Below are 22,035 nucleotides of genomic sequence, written 5' to 3' on the forward strand. Positions count from 1 at the left end.
AAAAATCCCTATTACCTTTTCATTCTTAACTTCAGACAACCCATATTCATATTTTTTATTAAAAGAAAATCTTGAGGCCAGAGAGATGATTGAGCAGTTAAGATCACTTGCTGCCCTTCAGAGGACCTGAGTTCAGTTTCTAGCACCTATGTCAGGCTGTTCATAACCACCTGAAACTCCAGTTCCGGGGAGCTAACAGTCTCTGCCAGCCTCCAAGAGCATCTGTACATACATGGAACCCACACACATACACACAGAAATACATGTCAATAAAAATAAATCTTAAGAGAGAAAACCTCTGACTGGGATATGGCTCATATGGTCGAGTGCTTGCCTATCATTCATGAGGTCCTGAGCTTGATTTCCAGCATCCAAATCAAAGTAAATAAAAAGAAAAACAAAACCTTAAGATAGGGGTAATCTAAATTATAGTTAAAGGCAGAGTAAAATGAATTTGGTTTTACAACTAATTGTATACATTTTCAGGGTGAAAATAAACTACATATTCTCATTTAATCCATAATACTATTGTGTTATATTAGTGTTTTCAGTTATGTATGTTCATGGCAACACTTTCATTAGTAAATTTTAAAAGACCTGAAGAATTTGCACCAGTGTTACTATTAAGTGATGCAATCACTATAAACTGTTCACTTCTAAATTTAGTAATTAAAGCCAATATTAACTCAAGATTTAATAGGAATATATAATAAAATATAGTAGTTAAAATTAGACATGGACTCCTATTCAATATTTGGACATGTGGAGTGTATGAAGTTGATACAAATAATTTAATTTCCTAATCTGTAAAATAGAAATAATGATAGTGGCTGCCATAGAGTTTATGAATATTAAATGAGTTTATACACATAAAGTATTTTTAGAAGTACCACTTACTAATACTATATAGCACAAATATAAATATTTTCTTGTTATTGCTCATTTAAATAACCATATCTAGCTTTTATGTGGCTTAAATTTTTGTTACAATATATTAAATTTAAAAATTACAAATACAAGCTATGGTATTATACATTTTATAGTATTTAATGTGTTTAGCTTTGTTGTTATAAATTTATACATTTATTTCATAAACAAGTAATATCTAAAAGGAATGTCTAGACATGAAAAAACAGATCACAAGAGCTAAATTTTTTTTACAATAGTAGCATGAACTTAAATATATGTAACTTTAGTAGGAAGTATAGACATTTTGAATAAAGAAAACTATAAAACCACTGAAAAATTATTGAACACATAAATACATGAGGTATTTACATTGGAAGAAATATTATGAAAATCTATTTCTTTTAATGCAATTTAAATGTAATCATAACATAATTGAGATCTTGAAAAATTAGCTGTGTGGTGGTAGCGCACACCTTTAATCCTGGCACTTGGGCAGCCAAAGCAGGTGAATCTTTGAGTTTGAGGCCAGCCTTGTCTATAGAGTAAGTTCCAGGACATACACATGTACACAGAGAAATCCTGTCTCTAAAAATAAAAACAAACCAACAGCAACAAAAAGAAATCCTGGAAAACAGTGTATTTTTAATTTTTGTTTCATTTCGTTTTGTTTTAGTGAGTTGGGGAAGGAGACAGCCCAGTTAATACATTTCTTAGGACAAACATCATGATGAATTATCAAGAAAATGCTCAAAAGTAGAACTCATAATAGAATGAAATTCTAAACAAGTATTTAGCCCAAAAGGAGACAATAAAGAAGGAATTGAATAAGAAAGCATAAAGGCTGTGGTGGTGGTACATATCTTTAATCCCAGCACTCAGAAGCAGAGGCAGGAGGATCTCTGAGCTTGAGGACAGTTTGGTCTATAGAATGAGTTCCAGGACAGCCAGGGCTACACAGAGAAACTCTGTCTTGAAAAACTGAAGAAAAGAAAAAAAAAAGAGAGAGAGACATATGTCAATATAAGGTGATGATAGGTTGAAAATTAATAGATGTAAAACTATATTTCATGAAAATTCTAAGTCTAAGAAGGCCATATCACTTGTGTACCTTCATGATAAAGACATTGCTAGAAGTAAATAATTTATTTTAAAAAGTTCAACTTATAAGGAAGATACAACATTCACAAATATGGTTTTATGTCTAGTGACAGATTTACAACATGTAACATAGAGCTATGTTACTGAGCTTAGTGGTGGAGTGTTTGCCTAGCCTTTACAATGCCTTGGGTTCAATTCCACATAATGAAATTAATTAGTTAATTAGATAAATTGAGTAATCAAATTTGCATAGGGGGTAAATAGATACCCAACTATGGAGGTTTTATACTCCCTTTTCTCAGCAGTTGTTAAAATTAGACAACATAATAAACATGTAAGATCTGAATGATATAATCAGTCTCTTTGGTCTCATTGACCTTGATGAACACCATGTCCAAAACTCTTAAGTTCTCAATCTCTGATGGTATAATTATAAGGTAGACTGTGTTTTGGTTCATTAAATGAATCTTTATAAATATAAAAGTATTGGAATCAGAGTGTGTTCTCTGACCACAGTGAAATTAAATTGGAACTTGTAAGATACGTAGAAAAATCCTAAACATTTAGGCTGTGAGGCATGAAAATAATTATGAGAGAAATCAGAAAAGATTTTGAAATTGCTTACTATGAGAATTCAGCATTCAAAATTGTAGAATGATAACACAACCAGAGCAAAGAAGGTAGTTAAATAATTCAGTTATTAAGATAAATAATAGAAAAAGAATGGTCTAAAATTAATGATCTTTGGTTTTCTTTTGAAAAGATATAAAAAGAACAACAAAGCAAAGCAAATACTAAGTGAATGAAGAAATAAGAAACACTAGAAATCAGTGAGCTGAAAAAATCCAGAAAATTAAGAAAGCCAAAGTTATGTCTTTGAAAATGATTAACAAGACTAACCAACTCGTAAGTAGACTGTCAAAAAGAAAAAAGAAAAAAAAAAGACCACTTACCTCTATTAGAAATTAAGAGGATATAAGTCATAAGTATTGTAAAATAAATTGGTGAAACAAACTCATTCTACACATTAAAATAGTGGGTGAAATGGCTCAACAATGAATTTAAAGCCTGATGCTTTCTTTGACCTGGGGCCCACATGGTGGAAAGAGAGACCCTATTCCCACAAGTTGTTCTCTGATCTCCACATACACGACATGGCACATGTGCACCTACACATGCACACATATAATAACTAAATGCATAGGACTATATAAACTTGAGTGCATTCAAATGGTATTATAAAGGTATAAGGATTGATCCAATAATCAGTGGTATAGGCTAGAAAATCTTGAAACCAAGAATTTAGAATTTGATAAAGTTGGAACCATTAGCTTTAAGAATAAATTAGGAACTTATACTACATTACACCAATAAAACTTAACAGATGAATTAAATTGAATTTAGAGATTAACCATGAAGTGTTCAGAAGAAATAGTGGGATGATTCTCTGAGTGTAAATATTTTATATATTGCTATAATCAAGTTTTAAGCTTTATTTATTTATTTATTTATTTATTTATTTATTTATTGCAGTGCTAGGAATCCAACCCTAGGCCTCAGGAATGCTATAGACAAGGCACTCTACCACTGAGTATTGCCCTCCAGACCAATCCTTGTTTCAATATAATTAAATGACAAATTTATCCATCCAGTGCTAGAGATTGAACCAAGAACCTCATGTATGATAAATAAGGGCTCTAACTGAGCTACATCCCGAGCCCAGAGTCTTGTCATATATTATGTAGAAAGTTACTGTCATATCTATTCTAATATTATATGCTAAAAGTACAGACTGTAGTGTCAAATATAAATGCTTTATGCATTGTTCTTTTGATTTCACAAGTAATAGTTAATGGACATTGTTTTCCAGTTTAATGAACATTACTCTGCAGGAAACCTAAATCCGCCTTCATCACAAGAAGAAATTGGTAAGTGATTTGAAATTTTCTACATATAAATACATGTTATTTCTTCTCCATGGTGCTTGGTTTACCTCCAATTGATTTTTTAGACAAATTTTGTATTTATTTAAAACTACTTATTTCTAGACAGCGTTAACTAGGAGATAGTGCTGCAATCTCATCACACAGAAAGCAGTCAGTGACTGTTCTGATCTTCTTTCCCATCCTCCTGCCCTTTCTCCCTCTTCCTTTTTCACTTTTTCTGCACTTAAACATCTTTCACAACTTGCCAACACTTGTCTCCTCCTGTATTACTACTGACTTCTCAGTTACCAAACATCATGTGTGTCTTGCATTTGTTATCATATTTAGTCCATTTTAATAACTTAATATTAACTATTCCAATCTTTTTGGAAAAAAATTATCTTCTATCTTTCTGGTGCATATTTTTTATTGGGTAGCCTTTCTTCTTTTATTCTTTGATTAGTCGTATTTGTATATGTATGTGTATTCCATTTGTTAAAGGGACTGCTTTTTGCTTTGGTTAAAGAACAGTAGACAAGAATTCAAGATGCTTATAGGACTTGTGTTCTGTTGGGAAAGACAGAAGACAGACAAATATCAATGTACACTATATTAATGCACCAAATAATTTGTAGGCTTGAAGTAGTAGTCAGATTCATATTATAATTTTAATATAGCTACTTTGTAGAAGGATGCTAAATAAGAGATAACAGTACATACAGTGTCTTTTGTCTGATTGAAAGCCTGCCAGCTACTCAAGTAATAAGATTTCTTTTTCTGCCTCATCCACATGGAACATGTCATGCTGCTATGGACAAGACACATGCATGCAGGTGATCTTGATACACAAAAGCTACACTATTTGTGTCCCACCAGTCATTTATCCCACTCTAGTCATGAGACTGAAGACCTGTATGCTAAATCATAGCTTCTCTAATTGAGGTGTATTTTTACACAACACTGTTGGCTGGTACAACAGTCTACATTGCCCTGATCCTGTATTTTCTAAGAATATGGTATCGTGAGAAGTAAATCTCTTAAGTCATCCTTTCATGTGGGCCTGACTCAGCCATGTCTTGAGTTAACCCTTATTATTGATCACAAATACTAGGACGGAAAATAAACCAGAATAAGAAGTCTAGGAAATTCTTGATTTACAAAAATGGTTGCTGTGCCACAAGGGCATTCAGAAACACATCATGGAAAGACATTTTAACACAGACATGAAGGAGATGGAGGTAGTAGCTGCTGGAAAAAGTATTCTAGGCAAAGAGTGAAATGTCTTGACAGGGTAACATGCTTGGTATGTTCAGTGAAATGCAGGTAAATTGTACAATTAAAATGGAGAGAAAGGAGAATAGTGCAGAAAAATAAATCAGAAGTATAAGAAGGAACAAGTCATGTGCAACCTTTTGATCATTAAAATCTTTGGATTGTCTTGTAATTGAAATAAGAAGCTGCCAGAGGGTTTTGAGCAACTGACTGAAATGATCTGACAGGTGATGGGGGAAGTGCTTCTATGTATGTTTGTCTTATTGGATGATAAAATACTGTTTAGCTAATGAGGCAGCAAGGGACTAGGAGTCAACGAGGATTCTGGGAAATGTAGTAAAGAAGTGGTGATCCAGGCAGGAAGTGACATAGCAGGGAGACACATATATAAGCAAGGGCAAGAAGGAAGTCATCCCCTTCTCTCTTCCTCCTGGTCTCTGCTCTAGAGTTGCCATGTGATCCACCGGCAAGCGAGGGCGCCAGCAGAAGGCATCCTAGATAAGATAATTCTTACAAAATATATAGATTTATGATAATTAAGACTGAGCTAGCAGATGAGCAATCCTAGTCATTGGCCAAGCAGCATTTGTACCTAATATAAGTCTCTGTGTGTTATTTGGAACCTTAACATGGCAGTGGGTATAACTCGGGTGGCCTGGCAGAAATCGCCCACATGGTGGCAGGGCTCAAGCGGATGGAGTAAAGATTTATTGTTACAGAATGGTGTCAGAAGTGAGATACGAACCCACACCTCCATACAGTTACCAGAATAAAACAAACATACACCGAAGCACTTCCCCCATCAGACAGGCTTTTTTGTTTGTTTGTTTGATGGATTAGTGCGAATTGATATATGGAGAAAACACTGTATAAATGCATGCAGGGAGATAATTAGCATGCATTAAATAATTAATAAATAATCATTAGTATGATTAAAATAATTCAAATGAAAACTGGTGGTTGCTCCAACTTTTTTCCCAAACTCTGGGCCCTTATTTCTGACTGGCTAGTGATAAGCTCTTTTTAAGTAAGGTATCTTTTGACATTAAAAACAGTATATCTGAAATAAAAGCTATTCTTCTGATATCCCTAATGGTATCTCCATTTTTCTGCTTGTCAAGATTCAGAGCATCATTGATAATTTTAGCTTTTCTCTGTTGTTATGACTAAACTCAACTAGTCATCAAGTTTTATCAGTTCTTTTTTTTGAAAAAATACTACTGTTTCTATTTTTTTTCTGAGAGCATTGTGTTTCTGATTTATAGCCATTTACATGGGATATTACAGTGAAATCTTAATTGATCTTTTCTTCTTCTCAGCTTACCTATAGATCACAGCTTCATGTTCTCTATGCATAATGTTGACTATACCATCTGCCATAGTCAGATACATAAGTGGAAGTGGCTCTCATTGACTGTCATTTATGTGTCATCTTCCTACTTTTCTAAATTTTAACTCCAGTGTAACATTGAAGCTCTTTAAAAAGAGCTTTAAATTTTAAATTTTTAATTTACTTTGGTTAGACTGAAGAGCATATCTCAAATATACCCAGACATTTTTACCTGCTTGTTTCTTACAACCTTCAACTTCCATCTTTATGTTTAAAGACTGATTTCTTTTTCATAAAACCTCTATTTCCACCTTCTACCTTTCATACCCCCCAAAAAAATCTCTCCTTCGGTTTTCTGAACCTCTTATTTTTAAAACAATGTTTATATTCTACATAATATCATTAAGTATCTATGAATGGATATAAAACATCCTTTGGAACTTTGAAGGCAAGGGTTTTTTATATTTACCTTTGAATTTCTCAGAGCACCTAAAATACTGCCTTATACAGTGATAGACTTTTATTTATAGAATGCTTAGAAATTTTATGAAGACTTCATAGGAACTTCTTAAATTAAAAAGAAAATAAAACTCATTTGTGAAAGAGAAATTCCAGGCTTTATTTCTTTCTGAGTTTGTATATTCTTGTCTAAGTCTTAATGTTATGAAATGAAAAGTATAGTTAGTAAAGAATAAAATAGAAAAGGGGAGTGGGGAGCACAAATATCTGCTAATCAGTTCACCCTGCTAGCCAGCACATTTGACATTGGTTGCTTTATGCCACTTGTTTCAAATAAGCCTCTGTATTGCTGAGATTTTGAATTGTTGAATAATATTTGATTTTAAAAATACTGAAAAATATTTTTGCTTTCACTTTTAAATAATGAATAATGAATGGAAATTGAAATAAAGCAAATCTATACATGAAGTTTGATTTATAAATTTTCTTTCAAAGCTGTGGAAAACTTTTCACAGATTTGTCAAAGGTTTTGAACACTGCTATAAAAATATTGTATAATTACTTAATAAATAATAGCTTGATAATATATTTTCCCCTTTAGTTATCCCTACTTCTAGATGCTCCTTTATAACCATTCTGTACATGTTTTCCAAAGTAACTTTATAAAGCAGTTTAAGTTATGTTCTATCTGTACTCGAAAATACTTAATGGTTTCTTGTTATGTATTTATTCCTACATTCTACAGTGAGGCATTCAGTAGTCTCTGCAAACTCATCTTCATTAATTCTTATTTAATACTTTATTAACTTTTTGGACATCCTGCTAAGTTGAATAGATTTACGTTACCCTACTATTTCCTATGCACACCTGTTTCTGAGCCTATGTTCTATTCTCTTTTTGAGATGTCTTCCCCTACTTCCTGTTATGTATAGTTATTTACACACTTGAATTAAATTATTTGTAAGTAGGGCTTAAGTGAGAGTGTACCTTTCCATAGTACCAAAGACAATGTCTTGTGTGTATGAAGAATACATTTAAGTATCTGCTAAATAGAGAAGTGATTCAATGTTCATCTGTTTATTGTATGCAGTACTCTGTAATCTAGTAGATTAACTTTTATATAACATGAATACAATATTTTAATATTTATATTCTTCAGGAAACTTATTTGGGAAATCAGAAGGAGAAGATACCTTCACATTTTCCTTTCCCTCAGACTCTTCAACTCAAACATTTGGAGCTGGAAAAGATGACTTTAGTTTTCCATTTTCTTTTGAACAGGATCAAAATACAGTAACTTCCTCTTCCTCAAAAGATTTTTCATCCTCACAAGATAAAACACAATTTATGTTTTTTTGAATTATTATTTTTGAACTACTTAATGTTCTTTAATAATAGAGAAAAATCTATATTATCATTAAAATCTGTATTATCCATTAATCTAGAAATTGGTTACTACAGTTGAATTATTTGATTGAAGTTATGTAAGTATTGAATATTTTATTTTTGTTTGTGACATTAACTAATCATTATTTATTTTGATTTTTGATTTTGTAAGCCTATCAGACAGTCCTTCTATCTTAGAGACTTAGGTACTTTTTCCATTAATTTTTTTATAATATTAAGTCCATTTATCCCTGGGATTTATGTTTTAGTTTGGTAGTATTTTAGTTATTTCGATAATAACAAGAATGCCTCCAAATGATCAGAAGACCTTTTAATGATAACTGTGCAAAATTAATATTTAGTAATTAAAAGTCTTGGAATCACTGGGTTTTATAAATGCTTCATTGTTACAAGATGCAGAATGGAATTCTGATAGTAATCTTAAAAAATTAATGTCAATGACAGTAAAAATTTATGTTATTTTCTTCTAAATGCAACAACAGTAAAATTCTAATTTTGTTAATTATGTTACTATGTCTTTAAGAAAGTGAAAAGTCAGCCAAGTGTTGCTGGCACATGCCTTTAAACCCAGAACTCGAGAGACAGAGGCAAGTAGATCTCTGTGAGTTCGTGGCCAACTTGGTCTACAGAGTGAGTTCCAGGACAACCTCCAAAACAATACAGAGAAACCTGTCTTGAAAAAAACCAAAAAAAAAAAAAAAAAGGGAAAAGTGAAAGAAAGACTAATATCTGAAAATTGTATTGTTATAGCTCTGGTTGTCCTGGCTTCGGTTAAACCTTTTTTGAAGAATAAAAAAATTCTGTTTTCCATCTTCAACAAGGAACATTTCATATTAACATGTTTAGTTTTTATATTTATATTTGTTTCATATTTGTACTTCATGTTTTACTTTATATTCCATATTTGTCAATTAGATATAGCTTAATTAAGCTATATAAAGTTTGATGAAATTATATGCGTTGCTTAATATCTTTATGTGCTTTTTTAATTGAGTTATCCAGTAATAAAGAGTATTATTCTGTATTTTGATTTGTAATTGCTGACATATTTTTAAGCCTTCACTTTTTTCCATATATCTGATCAAACTTCAGAGAATACCCGCTTGGTTTCTTCTTGCTGCCAACAAGAAGTCTTTGTGGGAATCCTCACCACTAGTCATTATTTAAAACTCAAATGCTTTCTAAAGCCATTTGCAAGATGTTTCAAGCTTGGACACCACTGCCCCCCAAAAAGTCCCTGTTATATGAGCAAAAAATTGTTTCTTAAGCCAGGCATTGGTGGCACACGCCTTTAATCCCAGCACTCGGGAGGCAGAGGCAGGTGGATCTCTGTGAGTTCGAGACCAGCCTGGTCTACAAGAGCTAGTTCCAGGACGGCCTCCAAAGCCACAGAGAAACCCTGTCTGGAAAAAAATCTATATTTTGGTGCATGTGTATGGAATTATTCTCAACATACATGACAAAATTTGAGTAAAAGTCTGTCTGGTCCATGGCATGTCACAGTTTAGACTTCAGGAGGTTGGTCTAACTAATGATAGAATTTAAGACCACTTTAGACTATGTATTTCAAAATATTTATTTTGTATGAATGTTTGCTGGCATATATGTCACTATGTGTACTATGTATGGTGCCTGCAAAAGTTAGAAGAGGGTGTCAGATTTCCCTGGGACTGGAGTTACAGATGGTTGTGAGCCATCATGTGGGTGCTGGAAATTGAACCCAGGTCCTCTGAAAGAGCAACCAGTGACCTCAACCACCGTGCTGTCTATGCAGACCTAAACTATATACTTAATTTAAAATGTAGGGTTGTATAGTTATATAACATTCTTTGACTAAGTACAAAACTAACCAGTCATGAATGGAAATCCATTTTTTCTAAAAATATTTTTTAGAAATTAGAGTTTTTCACCAGGAGTGGTGGTGCATGCCATTAATCCCAGCACTCAGGAGGCAGAGGCAGGCAGATCTCAGTGAGTTCAAGGCCAGGCAGGTCTACAAAGCAAGTTCCAGAACAGTCAGGACTGTTACACAAAGAAACCCTGTCTTGGGGAAAAAAAATAAAAGTTTTTCAAGACAGGGTAATTGGTGTGAATGTGACTATGATCAAAGCACACTATATCCACAGATGAAAATGTCATACTCATTTGTGTAATTCATATATACTTTAAAAATCCAGAGTTTTTGTTTTGGTATCAGATACTTTTTTATGATACGACATAGATTTGGTATGATAAAGATACTGACTGTATGAGAAAGAAAAAAAGAGTTGGAATTAGATTGTTTTAAGAGACTCAAAATTTGTCTTAGCCTTGAGTGGAAATCTCATAGTTTATTTTTATTTTAATAATATGTAGTACAGTGGTATGGTTAAATTTATTTTAAGTCAATAAATGAAGCAAAATAAAATGGTGTTTTAAAAATATCTAAGTGCATACGTCATCTTGAGAACATATAGTTTAGTTTTACACTCAAGAACATGTAAGGTGATTGAAAAGACAAAACACCGGAACTAACAAAAGAATACTACAATAAAATAGTTATCTTTTGTTTTCATAGACTGTGCTGATACAGAAAAGACACTAGTTTCTTAAAAAAAATAGAATTAAGGTATGGACTGGAAAACCTAAGGAATGATTCATTGAAGAAATGGGTTTTTAATTAGGACTAAGGTATGTAAATTATAAAATGTTCAAGAGTAAGTTGATGCTGCTAAGGATGCATTTTTAGTTAATTGAACACAGGATTCTTGTTAGATCACGACTGATGGAGGCAACTTGGAAATAATAGAAAGCCGACAGGCTTCTCCAGAAGCAGAATTGTCCTTTTATCAGAACAGCTGAAGGACCACATCTCTCTGCAAGAGTAGACTGTGTGCATTTACTACCAAGGAGTTTGGGGGTTTACAGAAGGGAAAGGGGGATGGAAGATTCCATCAGCAGGTCAGTTTCCCTCCAGTCTTGAAGTGGGGTTTGGTTGTGGATCTCCTTGTCAGAAGCTTGCACAGTGTTATCAGTCAAGTTAACGTTTCTGTCCGGAGTTTCTCAGTCCATCTGAGACCTTTCTATCATTAACTCTTCTGGAATTGGGTCCAGAGTCTTGCCTACTGCTAAACTGTACCTACAGCTCTGAGTTAATGACATTTATTTGTTTATTTTTATATTTGTTTACCTATCTGTTGTATTGAGTGGGTCGTGTGTGTGATACATAAATGTGAGTGTTCAGGTGTGTATGGCCATGCATGTGCAGAAGACTTCCTCATCTCTGACTGAACCTGGAGCTGTTGTTTTGGCTAGGCTGGCTGGCTGGCTACTGAGCTCCCAGGATCCTCTTTGTCTTCTCCCTGAAATGCTAGAGTTACAAGCACATGCAGCCACACCCAGCTTTTTACATGGTGCTGGGAGTTTGAGCTTACATCCATCCCCCTGCTTGCATAGCAAATGCTCTTAGCCACTGAGCCATTCCCCAGGTCCCAATTGATGGCATTTGGGCATTGAATTTGTTGTTGGCCAACTCTCATGGCTGATATTTAACAGGCTTTTAATAAGTGCTAGATTAATAGAATTGAACTAAATTGGAAAAGGAGAGAATGAAAGCAATCTATGTAAGGAGAAAACAATCAATAAAGGAAAAAATACTACTGTGTATGAAGGAAAAGAAATAGTCTTACTGGACTAAAGAAAAACAGGAAATTAAGTTTAATAGAAATGGTAAAACTCATATTATGTAGGTCATGATGGATTTGAAATTGAGGACAATAAAGAACCTGTATTTTAAATACTAGAAAGCAAGTGTCCAGAGCTGAAGACAATAGTCCATCAGTGTTTGCCATGCAAGCGTGACTGAGTTTAATCCTCAGAGTACACATGAAACTCCTAGTGCTTATAAGCCCAGCACCAGGGAGACAGAGATGGGAATCCCTGAAGCTCATTGGCCAGCCAGTCTAGCATAATGTGTAAGTTCTGGAGAAGGAATAGATCCCACCTCAAAACAAACAATAAAAACAAAAAAAGTGAATGGTGTCTGAAGAACAATATCTAGGCTTGACCTCTTACTCACATTTGGATACACACACTCACAAAAAGGAATAACCAAGGAAGTTAAACTGGCCATGTAGTCAGTGTTGAGAGAACCTAGGGATAAACCACTTAGAATGCAGTTGCAATTGTCCAGGTGCATGGGCATAATAACTAATTGTCCTGTGATTTAATTCCATTGGCGCCAAAATTAGAAAACTCTCTTACTGTAAAAAAATACATTTGACTAAATGCCATCCTGGTATAAGGTAAAAAGGAGAAAAGAACTTCCTTTTGCAGGTTGTGTTCCATTTACGTATCAGGCCATTCATACATAGCAGGAGCATGTGCAGTATTTCTAATGGAAAATGACGGTGTGTGCAGGTGTGCATGCTCATATATGCAGATACCGTGGAAGCCAGAGCTTAGCATTAGGTGTCTTCCCCAATCACTGTCCACATAAGATAGATTTCAGAAAGGAAAGTATTCCTTTCTGAAAATTCCTTGAGATAAAGCTGCTGTTGTCTTCAAATTACAAACTTGCTTCCATTTCTTTTTTGAGATTGAGTCTTACTTAGCCCAGGTTGGCCTTGAATTTGGTATTTAGCCAAGGATGATCTTGAACTCCTGATCTTCCTATTTCCAACTCCCAAATACTGAGAACATAGGGTCACCTCTTCCAATGACTGTCCCCATTTTTAGTCAGTAAAATTTCAGAGACATGGGTACAAATTCCAGAGTCCATTAATACATTTAGAAGAAAATAATCACTGTATATCTAATTTTTTCTTTTCTGCTTCTGCATCTTTTTTTTTTTCAAGACAGGGTTTCTCTGTCTAGCCCTGGCTGGAAATCGCTCTGTAGACCAGGCTGGCCTCAAACTCAGAGATCTGCCTGTCTCTGCCTCCCACGTGCTGGAATTAAAGGCGTGCACTACCACTGCCCAGCTATCTCATTTTGTGTAAGGTAAAAAAACTATTTTAATAGAAACAGGTGCCCTAGGGTTTCTGTTACTGTGAAGAGACACCATGACAGTGGTAACCCTTATAAAGGAAGACATTTAAGTAGGATGGCTCACTTACAATGTTAGGGGTTCAGTTCATTGTCATCATGCTGGGATATGTTAGCATGCTGGGAGACATGGTATTAGACCTGAGAGTGTTGCATCTTTCAGGCAACAGGAAGTGGATAGTTTCACTGAGATTAGCTTGAGTGTAGGAGGCCTCAAAGCCACCCACACAGTGATACACTTCCTCTAACAAAAGCACACCTTCCTCAACAAAGCCACACCTCCTAATAGTGCAACTTCCTTTGGGGGCCATTTTCCTTCAAACCACATTAGGCTAATCTTGTCTCTGCCTAGGAAAGATTTTATAGTATAAAGAGTACTACTCCAAAAGGAGTCAAGACTCACATTTTCAAAGCCCATGTGTATCTAAGCATACAGAAGCTTCTGTGATAGCACTGCTGGAGGAATACACACACCTCTACCAGTGTGCATGTTTGTTAAAAATGAAACATAAGTTTATACAAGTAATTCAGCAACATGCTTCATTTTATGGGTATGGTTTGGACACTGTTCTCGTGTTAAATCCTGTGGGTCCGTATAATGAAGGCTCAGTCTCCAGGAAGCCACTATAGAAGGTGATACAAGCTTTATGAGTAGGAAGTTATTGGGTCATTGTGGCATAAAGGATTGTAGGACTCTGCTACCCCAACTCCATGCTTTTGATCAAATATGACCATTTGCAGCTGGTCAGTGGTGGTGTACACCTTTAATCCTAGCACTTGGGAGGCAGAGACAGGTGGATCTAGGTAAGTTTGAGGCCAGCCTGGTCTACAGAGTGAGTGCCAGGACAGGCTCCAAAGCTACACAGAGAAACCCTGTCTCGAAAAACAAAAACAAGGAAGGAGAAGGAAGGAGGGAGGGAGGGAGGGATGAAGGGAGGGAGGGAGGGATGGAGGGACGGAGGAAAGGAGGAAAGGAGGAAAGGAGGGGCTGAGGGACGGAGGGAAGGAGGAAGGGAAGGAAGGAAGGAAGGAAGTGGAAGGAAGGTAGAGGAAGGAAGGAAGGAAGGAAGGAAGGAAGATATGACCATTGTATTAACATGTCCTCCTGAATGGTGTGCCCATCTGCTTCCCTCACCAGAGAATGAAACAATTCTCTTACGTGTCTGAGCTTGATCTTGGAACTTCTAAAATGAGCTCGTAACCTCCTCCTTCTGAGTGAGATGTTTCAGGTATTCTGAGTGGCAAGAAACACCTGATTGTTTTTCTTTTATTTGTAACTGCTTTTTATGCTAGTCAGAAACTTGGATGTCATTGTCTACCATGTATAAATATTGTCTTGTTCAATCTTAATACGTAGTTTAATGTATAAAATGTTATGAATTTGTCTACCAGAGCATATTAGTTTCCTGTGGCTCCTATAGTAAATTATCCCAGTAATTTTTAATTGGACAACATTCTGGTCTGTACAAAAGTTGGTTTTAGTAGGCTGGAATCAAGATGTCAGCAGGATCTGCTTTCTCTTGAGGCTTTGAAGGAAAACCTGTTCTGTGCCTTCATCTTCTGATAGCTGCTGACATTTGGCTTGTGGAGCATCACTCCAAAGAGACAGAAGCAGTAGCACATGTCCATCCACCCATCCATCTAGATTTGTGTTAAAGAATTAAAGGTCAGGATGTGGAGGTGGAAGATTGATATTGCAAAGTGAGCTGGCAGACTGAACATTCTGGTAAAATTTGATACTGAAGTCAAGTCTAAAACCTATAGGACTGTGATGATATGTTGTTTATGATTTATTAAAGCTTGCCTGAGGATTCAGAAAGCAAAGTCAACCTCAAGCTATAGAGATTAGGTGGTGATACACACCTTTAATCCCAGCCCAGCCAGAAGGTAGGAGTGGTTCACAGTTTTAATCCTAGGACTCAGTATTAAGAGGTAGACATATCTCTGTAGGCCAACCCAGATCTACACAAGATTGATGTAGCCCTAAAGAGAAACATCTCACACAAAGATGATCTCAGCACCAGGGATCACAAACCTTTAATCCAAGCACTAGAGAGGTATAAAAGATAAGAGCAGAGTCTTCAGTAGTCAGTATCAGGGATTCATTCTCCAGCCACATTGAAGATAGACATTGAAGTCTCAGGATTCTCCAGCCACGGTGAGGAGAGGCAGCAGTCTAAGGTTTGGTGGAGCCACGATGGCCTTTCAATCTGAGGTAGAGTGAGAGCTAGTGTCCAGCTACTTTGCTTCTCTGATCTTCAGCTTGAAGCTTGAACCCCAATATCTGTCTCTGTGTCTTTTATTTATTGAGTTACACAGGACAGGACAGGCAGGAAACTCAAGCAGGGTTTTCTATGTTGAGCTCTTGAAGATACATTCTCTCTCCTTTGGGAAACCCTGGATTTTTCTTTTAAGGTCTACAATTGATTGGATAAGGCCCACTCACACTGTGGATGCTAATTTGCTTTATGCAAAGTCTATTGATTTCAACATTCATCACAAACCAGCTTGGTGGATCATACTTGCAGTTCCAATTTCTCAATGGCTGGAGGATCACTTTAGAACCTAGCAGTTTAGGAGGAGCCTGGGTAACATAGCAGGACTGATCACTTAAATGGTGGTAGTGTCACACACCTTTAATCCCAGTACTCTGGGCACTACAGAGGCAGAGGTGAAGATAGGCTCTCTCTTTGAGTTCAAGGCCAGCCTGGCTTACATAGTGAGTTCCTGGCTGGCTGGGCTACATAATGAAATCCTCTCTTTTAAAAAAAGCTACTTATATTTAAAAAATATCTTCACACACACAAAAAAAAAACTAGAGAGGTATTTGCTCATTGGTTACCATATCCAGTTAATAAAATCACTGAACACAGCTGGCATCCCCAGATTTCTCTCTGTTCTGCCTACACGTTTCCTTTCTGTATATGAAATCTCCTTTGCTTCCCTGTTATAAGATCTGTTTGATAATGATTTAGACTATCACCCCAGCTCAAGATCCCCAACTTAATGATACTGCCATATTCAGTAACATTCACAGATTCCAGGAAATAGGTTATATATATTTCTTGGAGGGCCCCAGTTTTCAGCCTAGGTCACAATATCTTTTGATCCTCAGTCTTGTCCAAATAAATGTTTTCCACTGTCTTTAGTTGGATCCTTGTCTCCATTACATTTTAAGCATGAGTACATCATTGACTTATGGATGGATGGATTTGTTTACATTCCACCTTTGGCTACCCAATTTCCTGCTTGATTTTAAGTTTTTTTATATATATTTTTGTCATTCTGCTTGTGAGCCTTAGTCTTTAATAAATGAGCCAACTTTCCAGTCCCATTTTCTAAGATTTATTTTTATTTTATCCCTATTAATATTTTGTTTGCATGTATGTGTGTGTGTGTGTGCCTCATGTGTGCCTGTGGAGGCCGGAGAGATCATTGGATCCCCTAGAACTGCAGTTACAGACAGTTGTGAGCTGCCATGAAGTACTGGGAGCCCAACCTGGTCCTCTGAAAGAACAACTGCTCTTAACCACTGAGCCATCTGGCCAGTCCATTTTATAATTTTATATTCAGTAAACGTTCTTTTTGGGGTATAGTTTCATGGATTTTGACAAAGAACCCTCTATCTACTCCCACAGTACCACACAAAACAGTTCCATCACCCCCAAATTCCCTAGTCCTTTTTAGTCAAGTCCTCTTTCTACTTCTGATGCCTGGAAACCACAGATCTGTTTTCTGTTTCTTTAGTTTTGTCTTTTCCAGAATGTCATATAATAGAAATATAGAATCAGTATCCTTTGGGGTCTGGCTTCTTTCATATAGGAAAATGCTATTCACACTTTAGCTATGGTATTGCATATTATTACTATGCAATATAATACTATCTATTATAGTTCATTTTTATTGCTAGATATAGTCCACTTTATGTTTATCTATTGATAGGGGAGAGGGGTATAGGAAAAACTGTGGCCATCCTACCCATGCCGCAGTCGCCCTGCCCAGGAGCCCAGGCCAGCCCACATGTGCAGGCACTTCCTCCCTGAGCCAGGCCTACCTCTGTGCTAGAGACTGCTAATGAAGAGACACCTGACCAGAGATGCCAGTGAGGAAGGGACAGTGCAGCAGAGATATAAAGGCAGGCCTAACTTCCTTAGAGTCTGCAGCGTGCTCTGCTACACACTGATTCCCAGTGCCTGAGTCATAGAGTCATAGGTGCTCTGTCTTCTCACCCCCTCCCCCAAGGGGTGTCTGAGCAGGGTCACTTGTAGCACAGGGGGAGTCTCTCTCTCTCTCTCTCTCTCTCTCTCTCTCTCTCTCTCTCTCTCTCATTCTCTCTCTCTCTCTCAAGACAGGGTTTCTCTTGTAGATTTATAAACCAGGCTGGCCTCAGACTCAGAGAGCTCTGCCTGCCTCTGCCTCCCGAGTGCTGGGATTGAAGGTGTAACTATCAATAATTATAAATAAAGCTTCTATAAATATTCTTGTTAGGATTTCTGTTGATAGCTTAGGGTATGTGTGCTAGAAACTGACCATCTCACTGGGCAACATATGAACAGATACTTGTTTCTGGAAGCTCACCATCAGCTAGAAAGCTTATAAACAGATACTTGTTTCTCATAGCCTTGGAGGTTGGGAAGACCATGTCCAACCCATAGGGAGATTTGGCGTCTGGTGGAGGTTGGCCCTCTAGTCATGTGTGATCCATTTTAGCTATGCCATCACATGGTAGGGAAGGTCTGTCTCCTTCAGAAGGACTCTAATCTGATGAGAGCCCTCATTTCCTATCACCTCTGGGGTTGAGATGTCAGTCTGTGGAATTTACAGGGATGTAAGCCTTCTAAGCAATGAGTGTTTCTTTCACATCCAAGTGCCCAGGGGTGTCCTCTAAAGTGATCGTATCATTTTGTGTTCCCGCCAGCACTGTGTGGGCATTCCAGCCTTGACAGCACTTAGTATTATCAGCTTTAAGTGCTTTCAATGCTGTTTGACTAGATGTGGCGATGCATGCGGAGTTTGAAAGTGAAGCAGCAAGGTCATGTGCTTCAGGCCAGCCTGGGTTACATACAAACTTCAAGATGTAGTTTGCTGAGAACTTTTATTTTGAATGACTTTGAAGTTTCTTTTTTTTTATCAATCCAATCCCTCCACCCCCCTTTTTAAAATATTTTATCAATGGTGACATTGACTTTTTTTTTTAAGATATGGGCTGTCTGTCATAGTCCTGCTGTCCAGTAACTTGATATGTAGACCAGGCTGGCCTTGAACTCGCAGAAATCCACCTGCCCCTGCCTTCCAAGCCTAGCTGACATTGATTTCTTTTTAATGTTGAGGGCATTATGAGTTTATTATTGTTATCCCATGTAAATTTAGACTCTGGTTTAGTCTATTTTCTAATTTTAATTTCATAAATTTATACTCACCATTTCCTACCTTCTCTTTTTTGTTTTAGGTTTAATTTTCTCTCTTGCTTTAATTTCTTATAATTTTTGTTTTGATAAAGGGTCTCACTAGGCAGCCCTGGCTCACCTAGAACTCATTATGTAGGCCAGGCTCTCCTGGAACTCACAGAGATCTGCCTGTGTCTTAAAAATCTTATAGGAAGCTAATTGTTAGAGAGCATTCTCTAGTTCTAATAATTGAATAATTGTTAGTGTATTCTCTACTACATTGTGCTATAGATTTTCTTTTTGGTACTACTTTAACTATATCTATATATCACTCTATGTATTTTAAGTACTACTTTATCAAGTTTTAGTATTCTTATTTTCATATAAAAGTGTCTAAGGGCTAGAGTAGCTAAGATGGCTAAGTGGATGGCTCAGTAGCTAAGAGCACTGGCTGTTCTTCCAGTGGATCTAACTTCAATTCCCAGCATCTATCATCTGTAACTCCAGTTCCAGGGGATCTGACATCCTCTTCTGGTCTCACAGACACCAGGCATACCCATGGGCACCTATATGCAGGCAAAACACCCATACACATAAAATAAGTAAAATAAAAATAATAGTTAAAGTAGGCTTACATTTCCTTTGGGACCACCCATGACTCTCAAATTATTTAAAGAGTTATTGGTTATTTTCATATGATTGGGAGATTTTTCAGAGATCCTTCTGTCACTGGTTTCAAGTTTAAATTCTTTATGACCCAAAGAATACTTTGTATGACTTGTTTCTTTTGATATTTGTTAAGGATCATTTTATAGTCCAGCATATAGAGTGTATTGGTGAGTGTAGCAGGTACACTTAAGAAGAAAGTCCTTGGGTGTGGTGTTGCATACTTTAATCCCAGCACTCAAGAAGCAGAGGCAGCCTTGGCCTCCTAGCTAGCAACCACATTCAGAGGGCTTGGTTTGGTCCAATGCTGGTTCCTCAGCTTTATGACTAGGGTCTCCATGCTCTTACTAGATCAGGTCCACTGTTTCTACAGGTTTCTCCAGCCCCGTCTTGGCTCATTTGCTCATCCCTCCACCCTCTCCACAACTGGACTCCAGTAGTATGGTTTGGTGCTTAGCTGTAGGTGCCTGTTTCTGCTTCAAACAGCTACTGGATGAAGCGCTAGGAATAGTAACCAAGGTAGGCATCACTCTCATTATAGGGGAAGGACATCAATGGCATCCTCTCCACCACTGTCTGGCTTCTTAGTGAATCCCTAACATTTTCCCTGTGCCAGACCTCTCTCCAAACCTGTACTGTCTCCCTCTATCAAGGCATTTCCTTTCTTGCCCTCCTCTATTCCTCCCCTGTCTCAGTCCTCTTGTTCTCCTCTCCCCTCCCCTTATTCCGTTCTTACCCCCTCTATCTCCCCCCTCCCACTTTGGTCAGGGGTTTTGGTCCCTATCCCCTTCTTCGGGGGACTATGCAATCTTCTCTGGGGGTCTTCCTTGTTTCCTAGCTCCTCTGCAGTGTGGATTATAGACTGGTAATCCTTTCCTCTATTACAGTCCATGGGACCTCTAACAGTGGAGCCAGTCTTGATCCCTAGAGCACAAATGGACTTTGGGAGCCCATTCCCTATGGAGGGTTACTATTGCAGCCCAGATACAGCAAGGAAGGCCTAGGCCCTCCCCCAAATGATACAACGGACTTTAAAGGTCCCCTGGGGAGGAATTGGGGGGTGGGTTGCAGGGGGTTAGGAGGGAACATGGGAGGATGGGAGGACAAGGCAATGGGGGGATGGATATGTAAATATGAGTAGTAATTAAAGAATTAAAAATAAAAAGGAAGCAGAGGCAGGAGGATCTCTGTGAGTTTGAGGCTAGCCTGGTCTACACAGTGAGTGCCAGACCTGCCAAGGCTACAAAATGAGATTCTGTATCCAAGATACATAGATAGATAGATAGATAGATAGATAGATAGATAGATAGATAGATAGATAGATAATTTTTAAATGGAGGGTAGAAAAAAAGTATATCACATTATAAAGTCAGCCACCAGAATAATAGGCCAATGACCTTGAAGACAACTGCAGAAATTATACCAACTGACGTGCAAAGCCCCCTGCTGAGCCCATCAGAAGCAGTTTTCTTCTTTGTTACTGTGTTCTACCCTTCTTAACACTTTCCTGGAGTCTTTCCAAAGGCTTCTGTTTCTTCTCTGAAGTGGTCGATCTGATCTTGTGTGTTGTCTGTATTTTAAATGATAGTCCTAGCATACTAATCATTGCATCTTTAATTTTCTTAACGATTCCAATGTCTGTGTCATAACTGATTCTGATATTTGCTTGTTAGGTATTTGGCAAGATCTGTCTTGTTAGCAATTTCCAGTGTGTAGCAAGGTATTATTGACTGTAGTTACCATGTTGTACTAAATAGCTGATTTCTTGTGGTGATATTTTTGTTTATGATCTAGCAAATAAAGTCTGTAGATTAGAATGCAAAGCTAGCCATACTAGTTAGCCATAGAGGCCAGGCAGTGGTGGTGCATACCTTTAATCCCAGCACTCTGGAGACAGAGGCAGATGGATCTCTGTGAGTTCAAGGCCACCCTGGGTTACAATAGATTGAATCTATCTAAAAGGGAACCAGCTCACACAATGGTGATCCCAGAAGTTGGGATCATACTCCTTTAATCCCAGCACTTGGGAGGTGGAGACAGAAGGGATATGGCTAGGCAGAGAGAAAAACATAAGGCTGGCGGAGACAAGAGGGAGATGCAGTCTGAGGATGCAGTATGAGGACAAGATCGCCCCCTTTTGTCTGAGCATTGGTAGAGGTAAGAACTTTCTAGTGGCTGGCCACTTTGCTTCTCTGATCTTTCAGCTTTCTCCCCCATCCCCCCCCCACCCCCAGTATCTGATTCCAGGTTTTTATTATTATGACCTATTAGAATTCTTGCTACACTTCCTCCTATTTAACTGAAACTTTGTACCCTTTAGCCAGCATCTCTTCATTTCCCCCACTTTGTTCCTCCTTGACAACCACCATTGCATTCAACTTCTATGACTTTTTGATTTTTTTTCTTCAACCTTCTATGAAAAGTTAAGCATCCCACTGTGTGTGTCATGCTTGCTTTATCCATTCAAATTATTGAACACATAGTGTTCACGTCTTGTCTATTGTTGGAAGTGCTACAATCAACGTTTTCTGCCGATATATTTTCAATACTGATTTTA

At 37.2% G+C, this 22,035-nt stretch overlaps 1 protein-coding gene across 1 annotated transcript in view; it reads left to right on the plus strand.

Moving 5' to 3' along the window:
- Positions 1-8,352, plus strand: part of CUNH14orf39 (chromosome unknown C14orf39 homolog) — a 33,495-nt gene extending 25,143 nt beyond the window's left edge. Inside the window, exons 16-17 of the mRNA XM_027418664.2 lie at positions 3,878-3,935; positions 8,153-8,352. Of these exons, the coding sequence (XP_027274465.1) occupies positions 3,878-3,935; positions 8,153-8,352 (258 nt within the window). The remainder of the gene's footprint in view (positions 1-3,877; positions 3,936-8,152) is intronic.
- The last annotated feature ends 13,683 nt before the right edge of the window (positions 8,353-22,035 follow it).

This window comes from Cricetulus griseus, chromosome 5 (genome assembly GCF_003668045.3).
Source record: "Cricetulus griseus strain 17A/GY chromosome 5, alternate assembly CriGri-PICRH-1.0, whole genome shotgun sequence".
In the NCBI taxonomy this organism is placed as follows: domain Eukaryota; kingdom Metazoa; phylum Chordata; class Mammalia; order Rodentia; family Cricetidae; genus Cricetulus; species Cricetulus griseus.